The sequence below is a fragment of the Dama dama genome, chromosome 12 (genome assembly GCF_033118175.1).
Source record: "Dama dama isolate Ldn47 chromosome 12, ASM3311817v1, whole genome shotgun sequence".
In the NCBI taxonomy this organism is placed as follows: domain Eukaryota; kingdom Metazoa; phylum Chordata; class Mammalia; order Artiodactyla; family Cervidae; genus Dama; species Dama dama.
This window is the reverse complement of record NC_083692.1, coordinates 94,000,004-94,021,615: the sequence shown is the minus strand read 5'-3', so window position 1 is coordinate 94,021,615 and position 21,612 is coordinate 94,000,004. Positions and strand designations below refer to the sequence as shown.

At 42.9% G+C, this 21,612-nt stretch overlaps 1 protein-coding gene across 1 annotated transcript in view; it reads left to right on the top strand.

Annotated features, from left to right (window-relative positions):
• ANKDD1B (ankyrin repeat and death domain containing 1B) overlaps positions 1-21,612 on the top strand; it is a 61,092-nt gene that overhangs the window by 30,065 nt on the left and 9,415 nt on the right. Inside the window, 3 exon segments of the mRNA XM_061158331.1 lie at positions 8,130-8,216; positions 12,211-12,309; positions 14,797-14,895. Coding sequence (XP_061014314.1) covers positions 8,130-8,216; positions 12,211-12,309; positions 14,797-14,895 — 285 coding nt within the window.

Genomic DNA, 21,612 nt, shown 5'->3' with positions numbered 1-21,612 from the left:
CACTGGTCATAGTAAACACCCTCTTCCAACAACACAAGAGAAGACTCTACACATGGACATCACTAGATGGTCAATACCAAAATCAGATTGATTATATTCTTTGCAGCCAAAGATGGAGAAGCTCTATACAGTCAGCAAATCAGGACCGGGAGCTGATTGTGGCTCAAATCATGAACTCCTTATTGCCAAATTCAGACTGAAATTGAAGACAGTAGGAAAAACCACTAGACCATTCAGGTATGACCTAAATCAAATCCCTTAGGAATATACAGTGGAAGTGAGAAATAGATTCAAGGGATTAGATCTGATAGATAGAGTGCCTGAAGAACTAGGGATGGAGATTTGTGACACTGTACAGGAGGCAGGAATCAAGCCCATCCCCAAGAAAAAGAAATGCAGAAAAGGAAAATGGCTGAGGAGGCCTTACAAAGAGCTGTGAAAAGAAGAGAAGCAAAAAGGAAAGGAGAAAAGGAAAGATTTTCCCATTTGAATGCAGAGTTCCAAAGAATAGCAAGGAGAGATAAGAAAGCCTTCCTAAGTGATCAGTGCAAAGAAATAAAATATCTTCATGACCCAGGTAATCATGATGGTATGATCACTCACCTAGAGTCAGACATCCTGGAATGCAAAGTCAACTGGGCTTTAGGAAGCATCACTATGAACAAAGCTAGTGGAGGTGATGGAATTCCAGTTGAGCTATTTCAGATCCTAAAAGATGATGCTGTGAAACTGCCACACCCAATATGGCAGCAAATTTGGAAAACTCAGCAGTGGCCACAGGACTGGAAAAGGTCATTCCAATCCCAAAGAAAGGCAATCCCAAAGAATGCTCAAACTACCACACAACTGCACTCATCTCACATGCTAGTAAAGCAATGCTCAAAATTCTCCAAGCCAGGCTTCAACAGTATGTGAACCATGAACCTTCAGATGTTCAAGCTGGATTTAGAAAAGGCAGAGGAACCAGAGATTAAACTGCCAACATCCGTTGCATTATCAAAAAAGCAAGAGAGTTCCAGAAAAACATCTACTTCTGCTTTATTGACTATGCCAAAGTCTTTGACTGTGTGGATCACAACAAACTGTGGAAAATTCTGAAAGAGATGGGAATACCAGACCACCTGACCTGCCTCCTAAGAAATCTGTATGTAGGTCAGGAAGCAACAGTTAGAACTGGACATGGAACAACAGACTGGTTCCAAATAGGAAAAGGAGGACATCAAGGCTGTATATTGTCACCCTGCTTATTTAACTTATATGTAGAGTACATCATGAGAAACGCTGGGCTGGATGAAGCACAAGCTGAAATCAAGATTGCCGGGAGAAATATCAATAACCTCAGATACACAGATGATACCACCCTTATGGCAGAAAGTGAAGAGGAACTAAAGAGCCTCTTGATGAAATTGAAAGAAGAGAGTGAGAAAGTTGGCTTAAAACTCAACATTCAGAAAACGAAGATCATGGCATCTGGTCCCATCACTTCATGGCAAATAGATGGGGCAATGGTGGAAACAGTGACAGACTTTATTTTGTGGGGCTGTAAAACCACTGCAGATGGTGACTGCAGCCATGAAACTAAAAGATGCTTACTCCTTGGAAGAAAAGTTATGACCAACTAGACAGCATATTAAAAAGCAGAGACATTATTTTGCCAACAAAGGTCCATCTAGTCAAGGCTATGGTTTTTCCAGTAGTCATGTGTGGATGTAAGAGTTGGAGTATAAGAAAGCTGAGTGCCGAAGAATTGATGCTTTTGAACTGTGGTGTTGGGGGAGACTCTTGAGAGTCCCTTGGACTGCAAGGAGATCCAGCCAGTCCATCCTAAAGGAGATCAGTCCTGAATATTCATTGGCAGGACTGATACTGAAGCTGATACCCCAATATTTTGGCCACCTGATGCTAAGAACACACTCAGTGGAAAAGACCCTGATGCTGGGAAAGATTGAAGGCAAGAGGAGAAGGGGATGACAGAGGATGAGATGGATGATACCATCCAAATGGTATCACTGACTCAATGTACATGAGTTTGAGTAAACTCTGGGAGTTGCGGATGGACAGGGAGGCCTTGCATGCTGCAGTCCATGGGTCACAAACAACTGGACATGACTGAGGAACTGAACTGAACTGAACTCAGTACCTGGCTTATACACAGTTGATAAAAGTAGTGTAAAAAAAGTAGTGTAAAAAGTAGTGTAAAAAGTAGTGTAAAAAGCCAAGTGGTTATTCTGGAGCCTATAGAAGACAGGATGATGCCTTATTTTACATACAAAATTCTTTGGTGTGGAGATCCTTTAATACTGATCTTCATTTTTTTCAAAAGTTAAAAATGTTTGGCCATGTTGAGTGGCTTGTGGGATCTTAGTTCCCTGACCAGGGATTGAACCTGGGCCCCTGGCAATGAGAACACTTAAGTCCTAACCACTGGACCACCAAGGAATTCCCCAATCTTCATTTTTTTAGATGAGGAAATTAGAATTTAGGAAAGTTAAGGATCTTATCCAGGATCGTACAGCTATTCAGTGACAGCTCAAGGATTAGAGCTCAGGGCTTAAGCTACTAGCCACTGCCCTAGTCTTGTCTTCAAAGGGTTTTACTTTCTTTTTCTATTTTTCTAATTAATTTAATCTGTAATGAAACTAACAAAAAATTTGAAAAGCACCAAAGAGTATATGATGAAAACTATCATATTCCAACTTCCCATCCCAATTTCACCTCCCTAGAAGTAATAGTATTAATGATTTATTTAATCTTGCAGGAATTTTCCATGCATTCTTTTGAAAAATGATCACATACTGACACCACATAAATAGTAGCTCGCGCTCTCTCTGCAAGTGTGTATGTATATATATAAACATATATGTATACATATATATACCTATGTACCTAATTGTGTGTATGTATATACTGCTCTGCACCTCATTTTTTTAAATTGTCAGTGTATACATATCTTGGAGACGTCTCCATATCACAGTGTATAAGCAATTCATTTTCAAAAGCTTAAATGTTAACTTTAACTGGTACTAAGTTTTTCTGCAGAGTACATCATGAGAAACGCTGGGCCAGAAGAAGCACAAGCTGGAATCAAGATAGCTGGGAGAAATATTAATAACTTCAGATATGCAGATGACACCACCCTTATGGCAGAGAGTGAAGAGGAACTAAAAAGCCTCTTGATGAAAGTGAAAGAGGAGAGTGAAAAAGTTGGCTTAAAGCTTAACATTCAGAAAACCAAGATCATGGCATCTGGTCCCATCACCTCATGGGAAATAGATGGGGAGACAGTGGAAACAGTGTCAGACTTTATTTTGGGGGCTCCAAAATCACTGTGGATGGTGATTGCAGCCATGAAATTAAAAGACGCTTACTCCTTGGAAGGAAAGTTATGACCAACCTAGATAGCATATTAAAAAGCGTAAAGTTAAGAATTCACGGGGCGGGAAATAGTCAGCGTACTTTGAATTCAGAATATTTTCGGCACATTTTCCTGTCATGCCCAGGTGCCCCTCTGTCCCCAGTCTGCAGCCGGTCTGAGAAGGGCCCCCGGAAAGGCCTCCCGCATCAGCACGCCCCTCCCCGGCTCTCTCCCCTGGCCTGTTCCGTTGCTGGGCGCCTCCCTCCTGTACTTCGTTATCTGGCGTTTTGCTCCGTAATGCCTTTCGCATGCTCCGTGTTCGCCTCGCCTTGCCAGGACTGCAGGCTCCAAGGTGTCCATATCATTATACCTCATCCAGACAGCCTGGAAATTGTCCTAAGTCCATGTTTTCGCCTTTTACATTATCTTGAGTGCCCCCCCCGCCACCTCCCCGAGTTCATTCGCACACTTCCTGGATCAACAGCCTCATCCCCCATCGCTGTCCATACCTGTGTCTGCCCAGCCATAAAGACTTCGGGGACGCAAGCGGCGTGAAGGGGGAAGCCCGCAGCGTGGACACACACCGGGTCCTGTTAGACGCATCTTGCTTTCGCATCTGTTGGTGATTACTGTTTGACCTTGGAGAAGCTTCAGCAGCTGACACTGGTTAGTTTTGGCCTCCAGGAGCTTGCTTTGAGCCCCACCCCGACTAAGGGGTGGGGGTAAAAGTTGAGTCATTTCTGAGGAGGTAATTGGAGAAAGATTATGGATTTAGCTGCTCATGGAGGCTGTCTCCACTTGAGCTGTGTGGCGAGGCATCCCCCAGGATCCAGTGAAGACTTTTGTAGACGGTAAGAACTACACGTTTCGGGAGGGCTTCCGTGGTGGCTCAGATGGCAAAGAAGCTGCCTGCAATGCAGGAGGCCTGGGTTTGATCCCTGGGTTGGGAAGATCCCCCAAGAGAAGGGAATGACTACCCACTCCAGTATTCTTGCCTGGAGAATCCCATGGACAGGGAAGCGTGGCGGGCCACAGTCCATGGGCTGGCAAAGAGTCAGACACGACTGACTGACTCCTCACATCTTATCAAATAACTTTAAAGGCTCCCATATGCCACATCAAATACATCTTTTCTTTTGTTGTAAGTTATTTTTAAAGGCTTTTTTATTTGTTACAATCCTTTGGATATGATTGTTTTTTATGTTTCGTTGCTAAGTCATGTCCGACTTTGCCACCTCATGGACTACAGCACGCCAGGATCCTCTGTCCTCCACTAGCTCCTGGGGTTGCTCAGATTCAGGTCCATTGAATCAGTGATGCTACCTAACCATCTCATCCTCTTCTGTCCCCTTCTCCTTTTGCCTTCAGTCTTTCCCACCATCAGGGTCTTTCCCAATGAGTCAGCTTTTTGCATCAGGTGGCCAAAGCATTGGAGTTTCAGCTTCAACATCAGTCCTTCCAATGAATATTCAGGACTCATTTCCTTTAGGATGGACTGGTTGGATCTCCTTGCAGTCCAAGGGACGCTCAAGAATCTCCTCCAACACCACAGTTCAAAAGCATCAATTCTTTGGCACTCAGCCTTCTTTATGGCCCAACTCTCATATCTGTACATGACTACTGGAAATAACATGGCTTTGACTATACGGACCTTTGTTGGCAGAGTGGCAGAGGTTACTTTTTTTTTTTTTTCAGAGGTTACTTTTTAATATGCTGTCTAGGTTTGTCATACCTTTCCTTCCAAGGAGCAACCATCTTTTAATTTTATGGCTATAGTCACCATCCGCAGTGATTTTGGAGCCCCAGAAAATAAAATGTTATTGCTTCCACTTTTCCCCCTTCTATTTGCCATGAAGTGATGGAACCAGATGCTATGATCTTAGTCTTTTGGACCATGAGTTTTAAGCCAGCTTTATCGCTCTCTTCTTTCACTTTTATCAAAAGGCTCTTTAGTTCCTCTTCACTTTATGCTATTAGAGTGGGTATCATCTGCATATCTGAGGTTGTTGATATTTCTCCTGGGAATCTTGTATTTCATGCAGCCCAGTATTTTGCATAATGTACTCTACACATAAGTTAAATAAGCAGGGTAACAATATACAGTTTTGATGTACTCCTTCCCCAATTTGGGACCAGTTCATTGTTCCATGTCCGGTTCTAACAACAGTTTCTTGACCTGCATACAAGTTTCTCAGAAGACAGGTAAGTGGTCTGGTATTCCCATCTCTTAAAAATTTTTCCACAGTTTGTTGTGATCCACACAGTCAAAGACTTTAGCATAGTCAATGAAGCAGAAGTAGCTATTTTTCTGGAATTTCCTTTCTTTCTCCATGATCCAGTGGATGTTGGCAGTTTGACCTCTGCCTTTTCTAAATCCAGCTTGTACATCTGGAAGTTCTCAGTTTATGTACTGTTGAAGCCTAGCTTGAAGGATTTTGAGTATAACCTTGATAGCATGTGAAATGAACACAGTTATATGGCAGTTTGAATATTCTTTGGCATTGCCCTTCTTTGGGATTGGAATGAAAACTGACTTTTTCCAGTCCTCTGGCCGCTGCTGAGTTTTTCAAGTTTGTTGACATATTGAATGTAGCACTTTTAGACCACCCTAATTTATGATTGATTTCTTAGAACTCTGCCCATACTTGAAAATTTGAGGGAAGTGAAAAAATTTAACCTACAAATTGTTTACATAATGAATGCTTTATGAATATTGCATTTAACAATCAATTAAGTATGACTATGTTGATTAAATATTTATTCAACTCAATTTTGTGGTTATCTTTTGGTATTTTGGAACCAGCTTTTTTTTTTTTTTTTTTAAGATTTCAAATATTTCTTTGGTGCTTAAAAAGCCTGAAGGTCGTACACTCTGTGCCCATTGTGTCTTGGGGATGAAATGCCACAGGCCCCTACAGCTCTTTGGGTTCCTGGCTTTGGGCTCTTTACAAACCTGTTTCTGTATCAAATCCTTCCATCAGGGGACAATTCCTACCATTCTGATCTCAGTCTAGATGTCACCCTATCCAAGAAAGTTTTCTTGATCACTCACTGGAAAATAATCATCCAGTCACACTATTTCACTTCTCACTCTAGCATGCTCATTGCCACTAGCTGATGTTATTCTTCTAATAATATCTAGATTCTAATAGATGGATTTATTCTGAATCTGTTGATTTACTGATCTACCAGTCTACTGATCTATATATCAATTGATTGTCCACCCCTACTGGAATATAACATCAGAGATATTGTCAGTCTAATCATGTCCACACCCCTACTATCTAACATAGGGTCTGACACATAATAAGTGTTCAATAAATATTTGTGACTTAATTGAGATGATAGTTAAGATCATTATACACCTTTACTAGCTCATGTATTTCCCAAGTATTGTGATGATTTGAGAAAAAGAGGTAGGATGGTGTGGGTGGCAGAATAACAGCCCCCAAAGAGGTCCACATTAGGATCCTGGGAACCTGTGAGTTTGTGAAGTCACAGGGCAAAGGGGAATTAAGGTTGATCATCATCTGACCCTACAAAGAGATTATCCAGGTGAGCCTAATGTAATCACAAGGGTCCTTTCAAGCAGAAGGATGAGGCAGAAGTCAGGGGGATGTAACATGAGAAGGACTGAGCACCCCATTGCTGACTTTAAGGTAAAGGAGGAGGGCTGAGAGCCAAGGGGTGTGTGTGGCTTCTACAGACTGAAAAAGGCAAAGAAATGGATTCTCCTGAAGGCCTCCCTATAGGACTTTCTTTTCACTCAGTGAGACTTATTTCAGGCTTCTGACCTCTAGAACTGTAAGATAATACATCTGTATTGTTTAAGGCACTTACATTTGTGGTGATTTGTTATTCGCAGCAATGGAAAACTAATAATATAGGTGGTTCTGTGCAGAGGAAGACATAGAGGCCCATCCTTGAGAGGCCATTTGTTCAAAGTCATTTAGGCATTTAGCTCAAGCTAGATTCCCATTGGTCAGAGTGTGTATCAATCCTGCGAGTATTTGTTCCACTTGCCTATCACTTTATAACCAACCAACTCAAAGCACAGTGGCTTAGAACCATACGCTATTATCTTTAAGCTTTTCTTCTTGCAAGGACTTTTGCAGGAGGACAGGATAATCAGGGGCTTCCCAAGTGGCCCAGTGGTAAAGAATCCCCCTGCAATGCAGGAAACGCAGGAGACATGGGCTTGATCCCTGGGTCAGGAAGATCCCCTGGAGGAGGAAATGGAAACCCACTCCAGTATTCTTGCCTGGAGAATTCCATGGACAGAAGAGCCTGGTGGACCACAGTCCGTGGGGTCGCAAAGAGTTGGACACAAGTGAGCCACTAACACTTTCATGATGTTATGAGGTGGTGCCTGCAAGGGGACAGTAGCTAGTAAATAGTCAGAATGAGAGGGTTGAGGCATTTCTGGGGCCAATACCAAGTTCATCTCTTCGGGCTCAAGGAGAGGGTTAGCTGGTTATACAGAGAGACTTGGCCCCAGTTCACTTCGTACTTCCTGGCTTTAGCTCATATTTGCCTGAGGCATGCCTAGGACCTGACTCTTCACCTAGAAGCAACAAAGAGCACCACCCCCCTGCCCAATAATCAGAAGCACATTGAATTTTCTCTTTAAAAGAGTCATACTAGGAAAAAAAAAAAAAAAAAGAGTCATACTGTTTCATTGTATTCATTGATAACCATGAGAAGAACACCAGAAAGCATGCTGGATTCTAATGGGAATCCCTCCCTGCCTTTTCTCTCCACCTGTCTCTTACAGATCAATATCAGTGCAACCCAGAATGGCCGTGCATCACTTGTCAGCTTTCTTCTCAGTGAGAACGTTGATCTGCACCAGAAGATGGAAGTGAGTCTAAGGTAACATGGACTTGGATCCCAGTTCTGAGGCTTGGCTGTGCTGTAAGATGCTGCTTGCAGATACACTGGGGAGGGGAAGGGGAGGAACGGTGATCACAAAGGAGGAATTCTTTCTGGGAGGGCTGACCAACTCCTTTTGCAGACTGACTTTTAATCATGAGAAATAGAATCCGAGGGCTGAATTTTAGAAAGTTGTTGCAGTTCCTGAACAAAACGAAATCTTTGTGTTTTAAATATTTATATTTGCCGCAGTTAAACTTTCTCATGTGTCTGGAGATGGCCATTCTTGTATTAAATTTATCAGTCTGGGAAAATGATGAAGCTGCTGTTAATAGGCAGGAGAAGGATTATTTTTCCCCCTTTGCTGACCGATTTTGTTTTTCTTTTGAAAGTCAGTCATTTGTACTGATTTAGGTTTTCTGAAGTTGGCCCTGGCAAAATTAACAAAGGCCATCTGTGCTGGAATTAGATGCTATTTTTCACTCTACTTTCATTTCTCCTGGGAGAATATTCTTTCCTCTGATCTTGCTTAAGCCATTACTATTTATTGTATTAACTGGAGAGAAGGGATGTGATTTAAACCAGGATTGGTAGTTTCTGGAGAATGGCATGAGAAGCTCTGAATTTGCCTGGTCTATCCAAGGATGCCTCCTGTTTCTCAGGAGGTTTTGGGGTCACAGCAAGGCTGGTAGTCCCAGCAGGAAGGGCCCTCCCTATGTCCCTGGGATTAGGGATCTGTTCTCTTTTTTCATGCTAGGTGTCATAGAAACCAGGCCCTCCCAGAGCAGAAGAGGTCTGTATGGAAAGCCTGCCCCTCTACCCCATCTGTCTCCGACTGCCCATGCTCACCCTTGGATAGTCTGATGTACACAGCTTTAGGTCCCATCTGCCCCTCCTTTCCTCCTTCTCTGAGTACTGCTGGGTTCTTTGCTCAATCACTGTATCTTTCTTCCATCCATATACCCCTGTGGGAAGGAGGCTGGTGTTGATGTTGGAGTCAGAAAGATCTGGGTTCAAATCCTGTCTCTGCCACTTCCTAGCTCAGATGCCTCAGGAGGTGATTTAACCTCTGTGTCTCGAATTGATAGCTTAGGTGATTCAGGATCTCCAAAGAAGAAGATTTAGCTTCTGGACCAGGCACCAGGCTTGATCACTCAAAAGCTTTTGTGTAGCAGAGTTTTATTAAAGTATAAGAAGGGGCAGAGAAAGCTTCTGACATAGACATCTGAAGGGGGATGGAGAGTGCCCCCCTTGCTGGTGTTAGCAAGGGAGTTAGATACTTTTTAATTACTTATTACAGTGAATCAAAAGAATGTCTAAGGTGGTAAAGATCTTACTAGACCCACTCCCACAATTTACATTTTAAGATGACAGGATTAGAACTAACAATAGAAAGATCTTACCAGACCCACTCCCATAATATACAATTTAAGATAACAGGATTAGTCAGAAGGTTTTCAAGAAGGAGAAACTGTCCTCAAGCAGGATACCTTGTTGTTATATAATCCTTAGTACAGAGTTTAAACTGAGTTGTTTGTTGTGTTATCATCAGTTCTGGGCTTAAAGCAAAAATGTTTTCTGTGACTAAGACTACGGAATGTAGAGAGAAAAAAAAGACTTTGTCATTTCCTCCTCCTTGAGAATTCCAGACCCCTGTCTCCTCTTTGAGAGCCCCAGACCCTTTTCTCCTCCTCAGGGACCCGGACTTCTTATCAACCTGCCTAGGAATTGACTCTCTCAGTATGTAAAGTGTGGAATAGAAGACCTAACTGCTGGGGTTGGTTGTGACTGAAAAGCTGTCAGCCTAGTGTTTTAAACAGTATTAACTGCTGGGGATATGAGAATATTAACTGTATGGATATGAGAGCTGGACTATAAAGAAAGCTGAGTGCTAAAGAATTGATGCTTTTGAACTGTGGTGTTGGAGGAGACTCTTGAGAGTCCCTTGGACTGCAAGGAGATCCAACCAGTCCATCCTAAAGGAAATCAGTCCTGAATATTCATTGGAAGGACTGATGCTGAAGCTGAAACTCCAATACTTTGGCCACCTGATGGGAAGAAATGACTCCTTGGAAAAGATCCTGAGGCTGGGAAAGATTGAAGGTGGGAGGGGCAGGGGATGACAGAGGATGAGGTGGTTGGGTGGCATCACTGACTCAATGGACATGGGTTTGAGCAAGCTCTAGGAGTTGGTGATGGAGGGAGGCCTGGCGTGCTGCAGTCCGTGGGGTCGCAAAGAATCAGACACGACTGAGCGACTGAACTGAACTCAACTACTGGGGACGTGAGTGTGTACTAGTACCCTTGGGAGGGTACGTTGTATGTGCGTGCCTGATGCTGACTAACGTCATCGTCTCTGCTTGAGCAGCACCATGCCCCTTTCTCTGCACCCACCCTCGAGGCATCTGCACCCCTTCTCTCCACTCTCTCTGCTTCTCAGCTCAGCTTCTGTGGTCCACACGGTTTCACTGCATCCGCTCCCTGTGCCCCAACCCCACCCCTCCCCACTAGATGCCCCTCACCTGACTCTCATACCTTACCTGTGTCCTCCTCGCCTTTTTTCATCCTGCAGCTGCCTTTTCTACCCCCAGGGAGGTGTTTTCTCTGGAGCCCCCGGGACCAGGGGCAGCTGGGTAGGAGTGAGGCAGCCAGAGGCTGTGTGTGTGTGAGTGTGCAGGGGGGCACTGAGCCTGGCAGAGCTGGTGAGAATCCTGCGCTGGAGGTGAGCACGTGGCTGGAAGACAGGTGTTTTAGCCACAACAGGGGAGGAAAGCAGACTGTAGGGGTTTGGCAAATACACGGTGGTCAGACTGCACAGGCGGGAGGGCTGAGCATGGACTGTACCCTTGGTGAGGGGGTGTTAGTCCTCCAACCCGCTCTAGGGAGAAAAAGCCCTATTTCAAGGCAAGTTAGGAAATATGGAATATGACTGCTACTGTGGTTATTCCCACTGCACTTTAGCTCTTTGAAGGCTCTGAGAAGTCCCGCAGTTAAGCTATTCAGTAGTTTCTTAGTCTTCATATTTGAGCTCAGATGTCGATTCTTCAGGAAAGCTTTTTTCTGACCTCTGGCAAGTTTGGCCCTCAGCCCACCCACACATATGCTATCTTACTACTCTGCAGTTTTCCTCCAAGGTACTTAACACAACTAGTAACCATATATTTATTTTGTGACTTAAAAAAAATCAATGTCACTTTCCCTACTTGATGAACGATTCCTGAGGCTGGGCCATGTTCACCACTGAACCCCTTGTTCCTGTTCAGTCACTCAGTCATGTCCGACTCTTTGTGGTCCCATTGCCTGCAGCACACCAGGCTTCCCTTTCTTCACTATCTCCCAGAGTTTACTCAAACTCATGTCCATTGAGTCAGTGATGCCATCCAACCGTCTCGTCCTCTGTCATCCCCTTCTCCTCCTGTCTTCAATCTTTCCCAGCATCATGTCTTTTCCAGTGAGTCAGTTCTTCATATCAGATGACCAAAGTATTGGAGCTTCAGCTTCAGCATCAGTCCCTCCAGTGAAAATTCAGGTCTGATTTCCTTTAGGATTGACAGGTTTAATCTTGCTGTCTAAGGGACTCTCAAGAACCTTCTCCAGCACCCCAGTTAGAAAGCATCAATTCTTCAGTGCTCAGCCTTCTTTATGGTCCAACTCTCACATCCATACAGGACTAATGGAAAAACCATAGATTTCATCCATTCATAGGCTCTGACTGAACCCCTAGCATCCTGAAGAGAGCCTGGCTTATAGTAGGTGTTCAGAATCAAGTTCTAGAATAAATGATGCGGGAGGGGGGGTTGCTGGTGAGCATGTTAGCTGTGCGACCTCGGCAGGCAAGTGATTGCTAAAGACTTACTGAAGGACTCACCACCATGCTGGGCCGTGTCAGTGTTCAGGGGGTTATCTGCTGAAATGGGTCACTTTTTTATCTGAATGTTGAAGCCAGAATTTTTTGAATTTGAAATTGTCATTTGTTTCTGCAGCCGAAGGTGTCCCCTCTTCATTTAGCTGTTCTCAACAACCATGTCACAGTGGTGAACAGCTTATTAAGTGCACGGCATGACGCTGATATCTTAAATCTGGTAAGCCAGCAAGTCAGAACCTGGAGAGTCAATTTTCTTGTTTCAACTCAGTGTGTGTTTAGGGGTAGTTTTGATCAAGTTCGAGGTACCTGGGAGGAACAGGCACATTCATTTTTTATCCTTTTCCTTCTCTCACCCTCACTCCCACTTGCACACACATATTTTGTCTTTTTCAAATGCACAACTGGGATTCAGCCAGTGCATTATTAAACTGTTCACATTTAACAGGCCCAGTGCTTTGGACAGATGAACAGTAGCTCGGAGGTAAATTGCCAGAGCCTCTTTAAATCAAAAGCTACTCCCCCAGTATGAAATGTTGTAGTTGGCAGAGAACCCTTTTCCCCCAGAAGGAAGCTTTGTATGACAGACGGTAAATGTATCTTCTTTTTGCCCAAAGGCAAAAGAGACCTCTTGAAATTTTTTTTTAAAAAATCACCATGAATTCAGTCCATTGGAACAGAATCAAATGTTCCATAGAAGGCATCCATCACTGGCTAGAAATGGAAATGTTGAGATGGAAGAATTAAGAGGATGGGGGTGGGTGCTGTCTGCACCGGGCCCCACTGTGGGACAGGCTGCCCTCTTCCAGAGGCCAGGAGTGGGAAGGAAAACTCTCAGAGAGAGGGGTCTTAACCCATGAGCCTCGGGACCTCTCCCTCCTTCCTGGCTGCCCCCTCCAAGGTCAGGAGTGGCCATGATTGGTGAGGATGCCTGAACTTACCCACTGGGTAGTCCTCGGTTTCCTCATCTGTGAAGCCAGAGCACTGATTGCCATCTCTGCTCCAGCTCCAACCTGTGAGGTCGCTGGTGCCCTGAGCTGAATGGGGACTTAACTCCCTGTCCGTCCCTTCCTTCCCCAGGGACCATTCTCCTCCCTGGTCTTCTTCTATCCCAAAAGTGTGGGGGAAGAGAAATCCCCCTTGTTATTAAACATACATGTGTGTTCAGATATGTTAATGCCCCAGATCTTTTCTTATGGGCAGCATCTTTCTCTCCACAAGGACAGAACTCATAAGTGGTTCTGGTTTCACCAGAATTGGCTACCTCCACTCCAGCAAATGAGGCTTGCTAGACCGCCACCCAGGGTGTCAAACTCCTCATCACTGATGGTTTTTGTTAGACTAGGAATACACACAGTGTATAACAGTAAGGAGACATAAATAAGCTAAAAAACTTACAATTTGGTTCTAATCCCCCCAAAGAAAGAGAGCTCTCTTAATATTTAGGTTGCATTTCCTGCCCTCTGGACTTCTAGCAGCTTTGCCATTGGGAGGTTTTATGAGTATTTGGTGTGTGACACTTGTCTTTGTTCCATGTTGGTGCAGACTTTCAATCAGTCTGTCAGTGTTTTTTCCATATCTTAGATAATGAGCCTCCAGAGGGGCGCATTGCCACCTAAAAGTGGGTCTTTAGTGAATGCTTTTTGATATTAATTCTGTTAACATGCCAAGCAGGTTGGCCCTGTGCTCTGGGAGGAAGAGTCCTGGACTAGATGCTTCTGCCCAGCTGTGTGACGCTGGGAGAGTCGCTTCCTCCCTCTGGTGTAGGAGTGGGGCTAGATCACAACCAGTGTTCCTGTCCGTGTTAATATTTTAGAAATGCCTTCACATCAGAGTTTCTTTTGGTGGGAGGTGTAAGACGGGTGATTTTCTTGTGATTTCATCTATTTCTCTGAGACTCTCTTGTCCTTTTTGTAGGAAAATGGTTATTTCAGAAAGGAATTAAAAGCTGACACTCCTTTTATACACTATAATGTAGGGAATTTGCAAAATAGAGAAAAGCATCAAGAAGGCAATAAAAATAACCTCTAATCCCTTCATCTAGATGTTATCATTCTTAACATCACCAATGCAATTTCTTCTCTTCCTCTATTTTTATATGTAAATTGAGCTCAGCCAGAGAGTGTTTTTCCCTAAGGTTTTAAATGTTACAAGCACTTTTCCATTTTTACAAATCTCTGAAATTATTTTTTATTGTGGCAAAATAGATGTAGCATAAAACTTAACTATTGTAACCATTTCTAAGTGTACAGTTAGGTGGCATTAAGCATATTGACCATGTGCATAACTCTCACACTGTCTCCAGAGTTTTATCTTTCTAAACTGAAACTCATACTCATTAAACAGTAATTCCTTATTCCTGCCTCCTCGACACACCATTTCACTGTATCTCTATGAACTTACTACTGTAGGTGTCCCTTATTGAAATTATTTTAAGAAGTTATTTGTGATGCCTACTTTTCCCATATGTGCATATACCATAATTTATCTCATGAGTCTCCTTATTAAGCATGTAACTTCCTTTCAATCTTTCATTGTTATAAATAACAGCAATGAATGTCTCCTGTTCCTGTTTAAAAATAAGTTAGCTTATCTGTTTTCCCTTATGCCTGTGGAGGACACCTTTGCTTTCCCTTTGTCTTTTTATTATGCAACTTTCTTCTCTCTTTAACATGCTGAATTATATTTTTGAAATTTTTCATGGCAGAGGCTGCAGACTCCTTTGCATGTAGTTGCTGATCTTGGAAATGTGGAACTTGTGGAAACCCTGCTGAAGGCTGGCTGTAACTTGAAGATTGTTGACAAGGTCAGTCCATAGACTTCACTCGTTTAACTGAGCTGCTTGCTGAGTCCTCCCTGTTGGCTGTGAGCCTTGAGAGGCAGGATTAGAATCAGTTCAGTTCAGTCGCTCAGTCGTGTCTGACTCTGTGACCCCATGGACTGCAGCACGCCAGGCCTCCCTGTCCATCACCAACTCCCAGAGTTTACCCAAACTCATGTCCATTTTGTTGGTGATGCCATCCAGCCATCTCATCCTCTGTCATCCCCTTCTCCTCCTGCCCTCAATCTTTCCCAGCATCGGGGTCTTTTCCAATGAGTCAGTTCTTGGCATCAGGTGACCAAAGTATTGGAGTTTCAGCTTCAACATCAGTGCTTTCAATGAATATTCAGGACTGATCTCCTTTAGGATGGACTGGTTGGATCTCCTTGCAGTCCAAGGGACTCTCAGAGTCTTCTCCAACACCACAGTTCAAAAGCATCAATTCTTCGGCGCTCAGCTTTCTTTATAGTCCAACTCTCACATCACATGACTACTGGAAAAACCATAGCTTTACTAGACAGACCTTTGTTGGCAAAGTAATGTCTCTGCTTTTTAATATGCTTTCTAGGTTGGTCACAGCTTTCCTTCCAAGGAGCAAGCGTCTTTTAATTTCATGGCTGCAGTCACCATCTGCAATGGTTTTGGAGCCCCCCAAAAAGAAAGTCTCTCACTGTTTCCACTGTTCCATATCTATTTGCCATGAAATGATGGGACCAGATGCCATGATCTTCATTTTTGAACGTTGAGCTTTAAGCCAACTTTTTCACTCTCCTGTTTCACTTTCATCAAGAGGCTCTTTAGTTCCTCTTCACTTTCTGCCATAAGGGTGGTGTCATCTGCATATCTGAGGTTATTGATATTTCTCCCGGCAATCTTGATTCCAGTTTGTGCTTCATCCAACCCAACATTTCATATGATGTACTCTGCATGTAAGTTAAATAAATAGGGTGAAAATGTACAGCCTTGATGTATTCCTTTCCCAATTTTGAACCAGTCCATTGTTTCATGTCCAGTTCAGAATTCTCAGGTGGCAGTAAGGTGGTCGGTATTCCCATCTCTTTCAGAATTTTCCACAGTTTGTTGTGATCCACACAGTCAGACTTTGGCATAGTCAATAAAGCAGAAGTAGATCCTCTACTGGAACTCTCTTGCATTTTCTATGATCCAACGGATGTTGGCAATTTAATCTCTGGTTCCTCTGCCTTTTCTAAATCCAGCTTGAACATCTGGAAGTTCACGGTTCATGTACTGTTGAAGCCTAGCTTGGAGAATTTTTAGAATTTCTTTCCTAGCGTGTGAGATGAGTGCAATTGTGTGGTAGTTTGCGCATTCTTTCGCATTGCCTTTCTTTGGGGTTGGAATGAAAACTGACCTTTTCCAGTCCTGTGGCCACTGCTGAGTTTTCCAAATTTGCTGGTATATTGAGTGCAGCACTGTCACGGCAGCATCTTTTAGGCTTTGAAATAGCTCAACTGGAATTCCATCACCTCCACTAGTTTTGTTCATAGTGATGCTTCCTAAGGCCCACTTGACTTTGCATTCCAGGATGGCTGGCTCTAGGTGATTGATCACACCATTGTGATTATCTGGGTCGTGAAGATCATTTTTGTATAGTTCTTCTGTGTATTCTATCTTTTGTGAAATGGACCTAAATTGGAGAAACCTTGTATCTTGAGTATATGTGCTGCCGAAGCGAGCATTAGAAACCTTGTATCTTGATGTTAACATCCCAGTTTTAATTGAGATAAGTTGTTAATAATTTTTATCCTCAACAATAAAATATATATTTTAAAACACAAATTATTTATTTTTTTTGAAAAGATGATAAATTCACAAGGTCCAAGAATTTACAAATTAGTAAAGATTTTCTAGTAAACATTTCCCATCCACCCCTACCCTCTATTGTCTGGCTCTCATGCTATCCTTGCCATACATACCCATTATCATAAATTTCTTCTCTTCTTTCCAGAGTTTCTTTATGTATAAACAGAAACATAAATATATTATACCCTTAGTCCATTCCTCCATCCTTTTTATATGATAGTATATACTTATATTGTCTTATATTGAGTGCTGCACTCAATATGCCAACAAATTTGGAAAACTCAGCAGTTGCCACAGGACTGGAAAACATCAGTTTTCATTTCAATCTCAAAGAATGACAATGCCAAAGAATGTTCAAATTACCATACAATTGCACTCATCTCACATGCTAGGAAAGTAATGCTCAAAATTCTCCAAGCTAGGCTTCAACAGCATGTGAATTGAGAACTTCCAGATGTTCAAGTTGGATTTAGAAAAAGCAGAGGAATCAGAGATCAAATTGCCAACATCCGTTGGATCATAGAAAATGCAAGAGAGTTCCAGTAGAGCATCTACTTCTGCTTTATTGACTATGCCAAAGTCTGACTGTGTGGATCACAACAAACTGTGGAAAATTCTGAAAGAGATGGGAATACCGACCACCTTACTGCCACCTGAGAAATCTGAACTGGACGTGAAACAATAGACTGGTTCAAAATTGGGAAAGGAATACATCAAGGCTGTACATTTTCACCCTATTTATTTAACTTACATGCAGAGTACATCATATGAAATGTTGGGTTGGATGAAGCACAAACTGGAATCAAGATTGCCGGGAGAAATATCAATAACCTCAGATATGCAGATGACACCACCCTTATGGCAGAAAGTGAAGAGGAACTAAAGAGCCTCTTGATGAAAGTGAAACAGGAGAGTGAAAAAGTTGGCTTAAAGCTCAACGTTCAAAAATGAAGATCATGGCATCTGGTCCCATCATTTCATGGCAAATAGATGGGGAACAGTGGAAACAGTGAGAGACTTTCTTTTTGGGGGGCTCCAAAACCATTGCAGATGGTGACTGCAGCCATGAAATTAAAAGACGCTTGCTCCTTGGAAGAAAAGCTATGACCAACCTAGACAGCATATTAAAAAACAGAGACATTACTTTGCCTATAAAGGTCCATCTAGTCAAAGCTATGATTTTTCCAGTAGTCATATATGGATGTGAAATTTGGACTGTAAAGAAGACTGAGCACCAAAGAATTGATGCTTTTGAAGTGTGGTTTTGGAGAAGGCTCTTGAGGGTCCCTTGGACTGTGAGGAGAGCTAACCAGTCCATCCTAAAGGAAATCAACCTGAATTTTAATTGGAAGGACTGATGCTGAGGCTGAAGCTCTAATACTTTAGCCACATGATGCAAGGAGCCAAGTCATTGGAAAAGATCCTGGTGCTGGAGAAGATTGAAGGCAGGAGGAGAAGGGGGTGATAGAGGATGAGGTGGTTGGATGGCATCACTGACACAATGGGCATGAGTTTGTGCAAGCTCCAGAAGATAGTTAAGGACAGGGAAACCTGGCGTGCTGCAGTCCATGGGTTGCCAAGAGTCAGACCTGACTGAGGGACTGAAGGACAACATGCTGTCCTACATTAGTGTTTTCCCCTTGCCAGTATAAAGCAGTATACTTTATATATAAATATATAAGCACTTGGAGAGAGTTTCTTCTCTTGTTACAGTTACATAATGGACTGTGGTAAGAACATAACATCATTTGTTTAGTTTCCAACTCATGGGCATTTAAATTATCCTTGTATGCTTAGGGTAAGTCACTTCAGTTGTGTCCAACTCTATGCAACCCTACGGTCTATAGCCCACCAGGCTCCTCTGTCCATAGAATTCTCGAGGCAAGAATACTGGAGTGGGTTGCCATGCCCTCCTAATGGGATCTTCCCGACCTACCCAGGGACTGAACCCATATCTCCTATGCCTCCTGCACTGGCATGTGGGTTCTTTACCACTAGCATTACCTGGGAAGCTCAAATTGTTCTTAACCCTTTGCTATTATAAACAGAACTACAATGAATAAATTTATATGTGTCTAAACTTGCTTTTTAAATTTATTTAAATATTTTAATTGTAAAATATATTCAATGTACATCTTAACCATTTTAATTTTTTTATTTTATTTAAAAAATTTATTTAGCTATTTATTGGCCTCACTGTGCAGCATGTCAGATCTTAGTTCCCTGAACAGGGATCGAACCCACGCTCCCTGCATTGGTAGCATGGAATCTCAACCACCAGACCACCAGGGAAGTCCCAATTAACCATTTTTAAATGTCCAGTTCTGTAATGTTAAGAACATTCACTTTGTTATATGGCCAACCTCCAGAACGTTTTCATCTTACAAAACTGAAACTCTATAAACCATACCATTCATTTCTTCCTCTCCTAGCCCCATTCTACCTTCTGTCTCTGAATTTGACTGCTCTGGGTACCTCATCTAGGTGGAATCTTATGATATTTTCCCTTCTGTGACTGTGTACTCAAGGCTCAACCAAGTTGCAACATGTATCAGAATTTCCTTCCTTTTTTATTTTTTTTTATTTTTATTTTTATTTTTTTTTATTTCCTTCCTTTTTAAGGTTGCATAATATTTCCTTGTAAATATGCCACCTTTTGCTCATCCGTGAGTGGACATTTGGGTTGCTTGCACCATTAAGCCATATTTTATATTTGTTTTTAAAGATGGACAGCTTTATTTCTTGCGTGTGATGCAATTCTACAGGCTCAACCATGGAGGGGTTTGGGTGACCATCTGTTAGGCCCCAGCTTTCCTGAAAAGATATAAAAGAAGACATTGTGTGGCAGCTCTGCTAGGTACTCACACTCACTCACAATCACATCTTAGTTCAATTCTTGCGTCTCTTCTGTGAGGTGGATGAAATTATCCCAGTTTTTAAGAGAAGGCATGGGAGGTTTTTGATGACATCAGGGCCATTGTAAGAGGCAAGGCTGAGCATCAAAGCCAAAGCTACTGGCTGCTTAGCTCCCCAGCACTTCTAGAAGTTGCAGTTTTTCCTTTCAGGTCTTTACCCTCACTGGTCATGAGCTCAGGGCATCCCTGATTCCCATTGCAAGCCTGCATCCTCCCTAGTCCATTTCAGGACCACACATTTCATGTTTGTGGACTCTGAAGTGGTGGAATGTTATTTTACTTGTCTCTGTACGTCAGTTTTCTTTTTCTGAACATAAAGTGTACAGTTTGGAAAACATAGAAAAGCACAGGGGAGGAAAACAAAACCAGCCGTATTTCCATCCCTTAGGTGAAATTCCACCAGTGGTGGCTCATTAACTCCATTAACATTTAGTGCTAGTGTTGGTTTGTCCAAAAAGTTCAATTATGTTTTTCTGTCACGGTATCTTACAGAAAAACCCAAAGGAACTTTTGTCCAGCCCAGTGTTAACATTTAGCGTTAGTAGCTTCTCATGCTTTCTTTCGTATTTTACTCTGTTTTTTCGTCAACAACACCTCCAGGGCAGTCTGGCGAGTAGAGAATCCATAGCATTGGGCAGGGAACTTACGGGCCCCTAATCAAGTGGATTGAATATTCCAGTGAACATGTCTCTGCTACAGCTCGATTCTCTTTTCAAAGCAAAAGCCACAGTTTCCTGGGCCTCATGATCTGTTTTCCAGATTTCCTTTCTCCCCCACCCTCTTTTCTCATCAGGTCTGGTGCCTAGCCGGCATCCAGGACGTATGTAATTAATGAAGAAAAACTCTTTTCTCCCTGTTCGATGATTTTTACCAAAGACAGTGACTGTTTCTAAGACTGACTGAAAGTCTGGTCTGGCTTCCCTAGTAGCTCAGATGGTAAAGAATCTGCCTGCAATGCAGGAGACCTGGGTTCGATCCCTGGGTCGGGAAGATAATGGCTATCCATTGCCTGGTCTATCCTGTGGACAGAGAAGCGTGGTAGGCTACAGTCTGTGGGGTCACAAAGAGTTGGACACGACTGAGTGACTAACACACACACACACTGGGTGGAAAAGAAGGAGCCAAGTTTTGGGGTAAAGTTGACTTTCCCTGTCCTCTCAGCCTTCGGGGTCACAAAGCTCCCAGAGGGCCACGCACCCTCAGCAGCAAAAGTATCTGCATTTCTACTCCAGCCATGCTCCCTGCAAAGGTTTTCCTCCGAGCTTGAAACCTCTGGCTCTCAGAATGCTGCCTTCCCAAAATAGGCTAATTATGGTGATTCAGACGGCTTTACAAGCCAGAATTTAGATGGCATACAATTAGATGCTTGCTAAATGCTTGCAGAATGAAGTTCTTCTTAATTTCATTACTGTCTCTTTTGATTAGAGGCTGATTACTTTCAGCTGTAATTTTTAGGTTCACCTGGGTCTCAGTGTCTGGACTAGCAGACAAATCATTTGAATTGGTGGGAGTTGCATTTCACAAATACTCAGCCATGTGAGAGACTTAACAGGATAAGTTTCTGGATCTCTGAGCATAGAAACATGGGTTTCTGAGGTTGGAACTTCTTTCCGAGGTTCTTTCTTTTCTTTCTTTCTTCTTTTTTTTAAGAAAAAATATTTGTTTATTTGGCTGTTCTGGGTCTTTGTTGTGGCATGTGGGATCTAGTTCCCTGACCAGGGATCAAACCTAGGCCTTCTGCATTGGGGACAGGGAGTCTTAGCCTCAGGACATCCAGGGAAGTCCCTTCTGAGGTTTTTTCTGACCATTCATTTTAATTATCTTCAGGATCCCTGAGCAGATTTTCCATGGGTCCTTTGGAAAGCAAATGAGAACCAGCATCTTTTGCTTGGGGAAACAGTATGGATGTGTGGCTTGGGCACTGCTCAAAATCTAGGGGAACTGTGAACTATACCCACCTTGA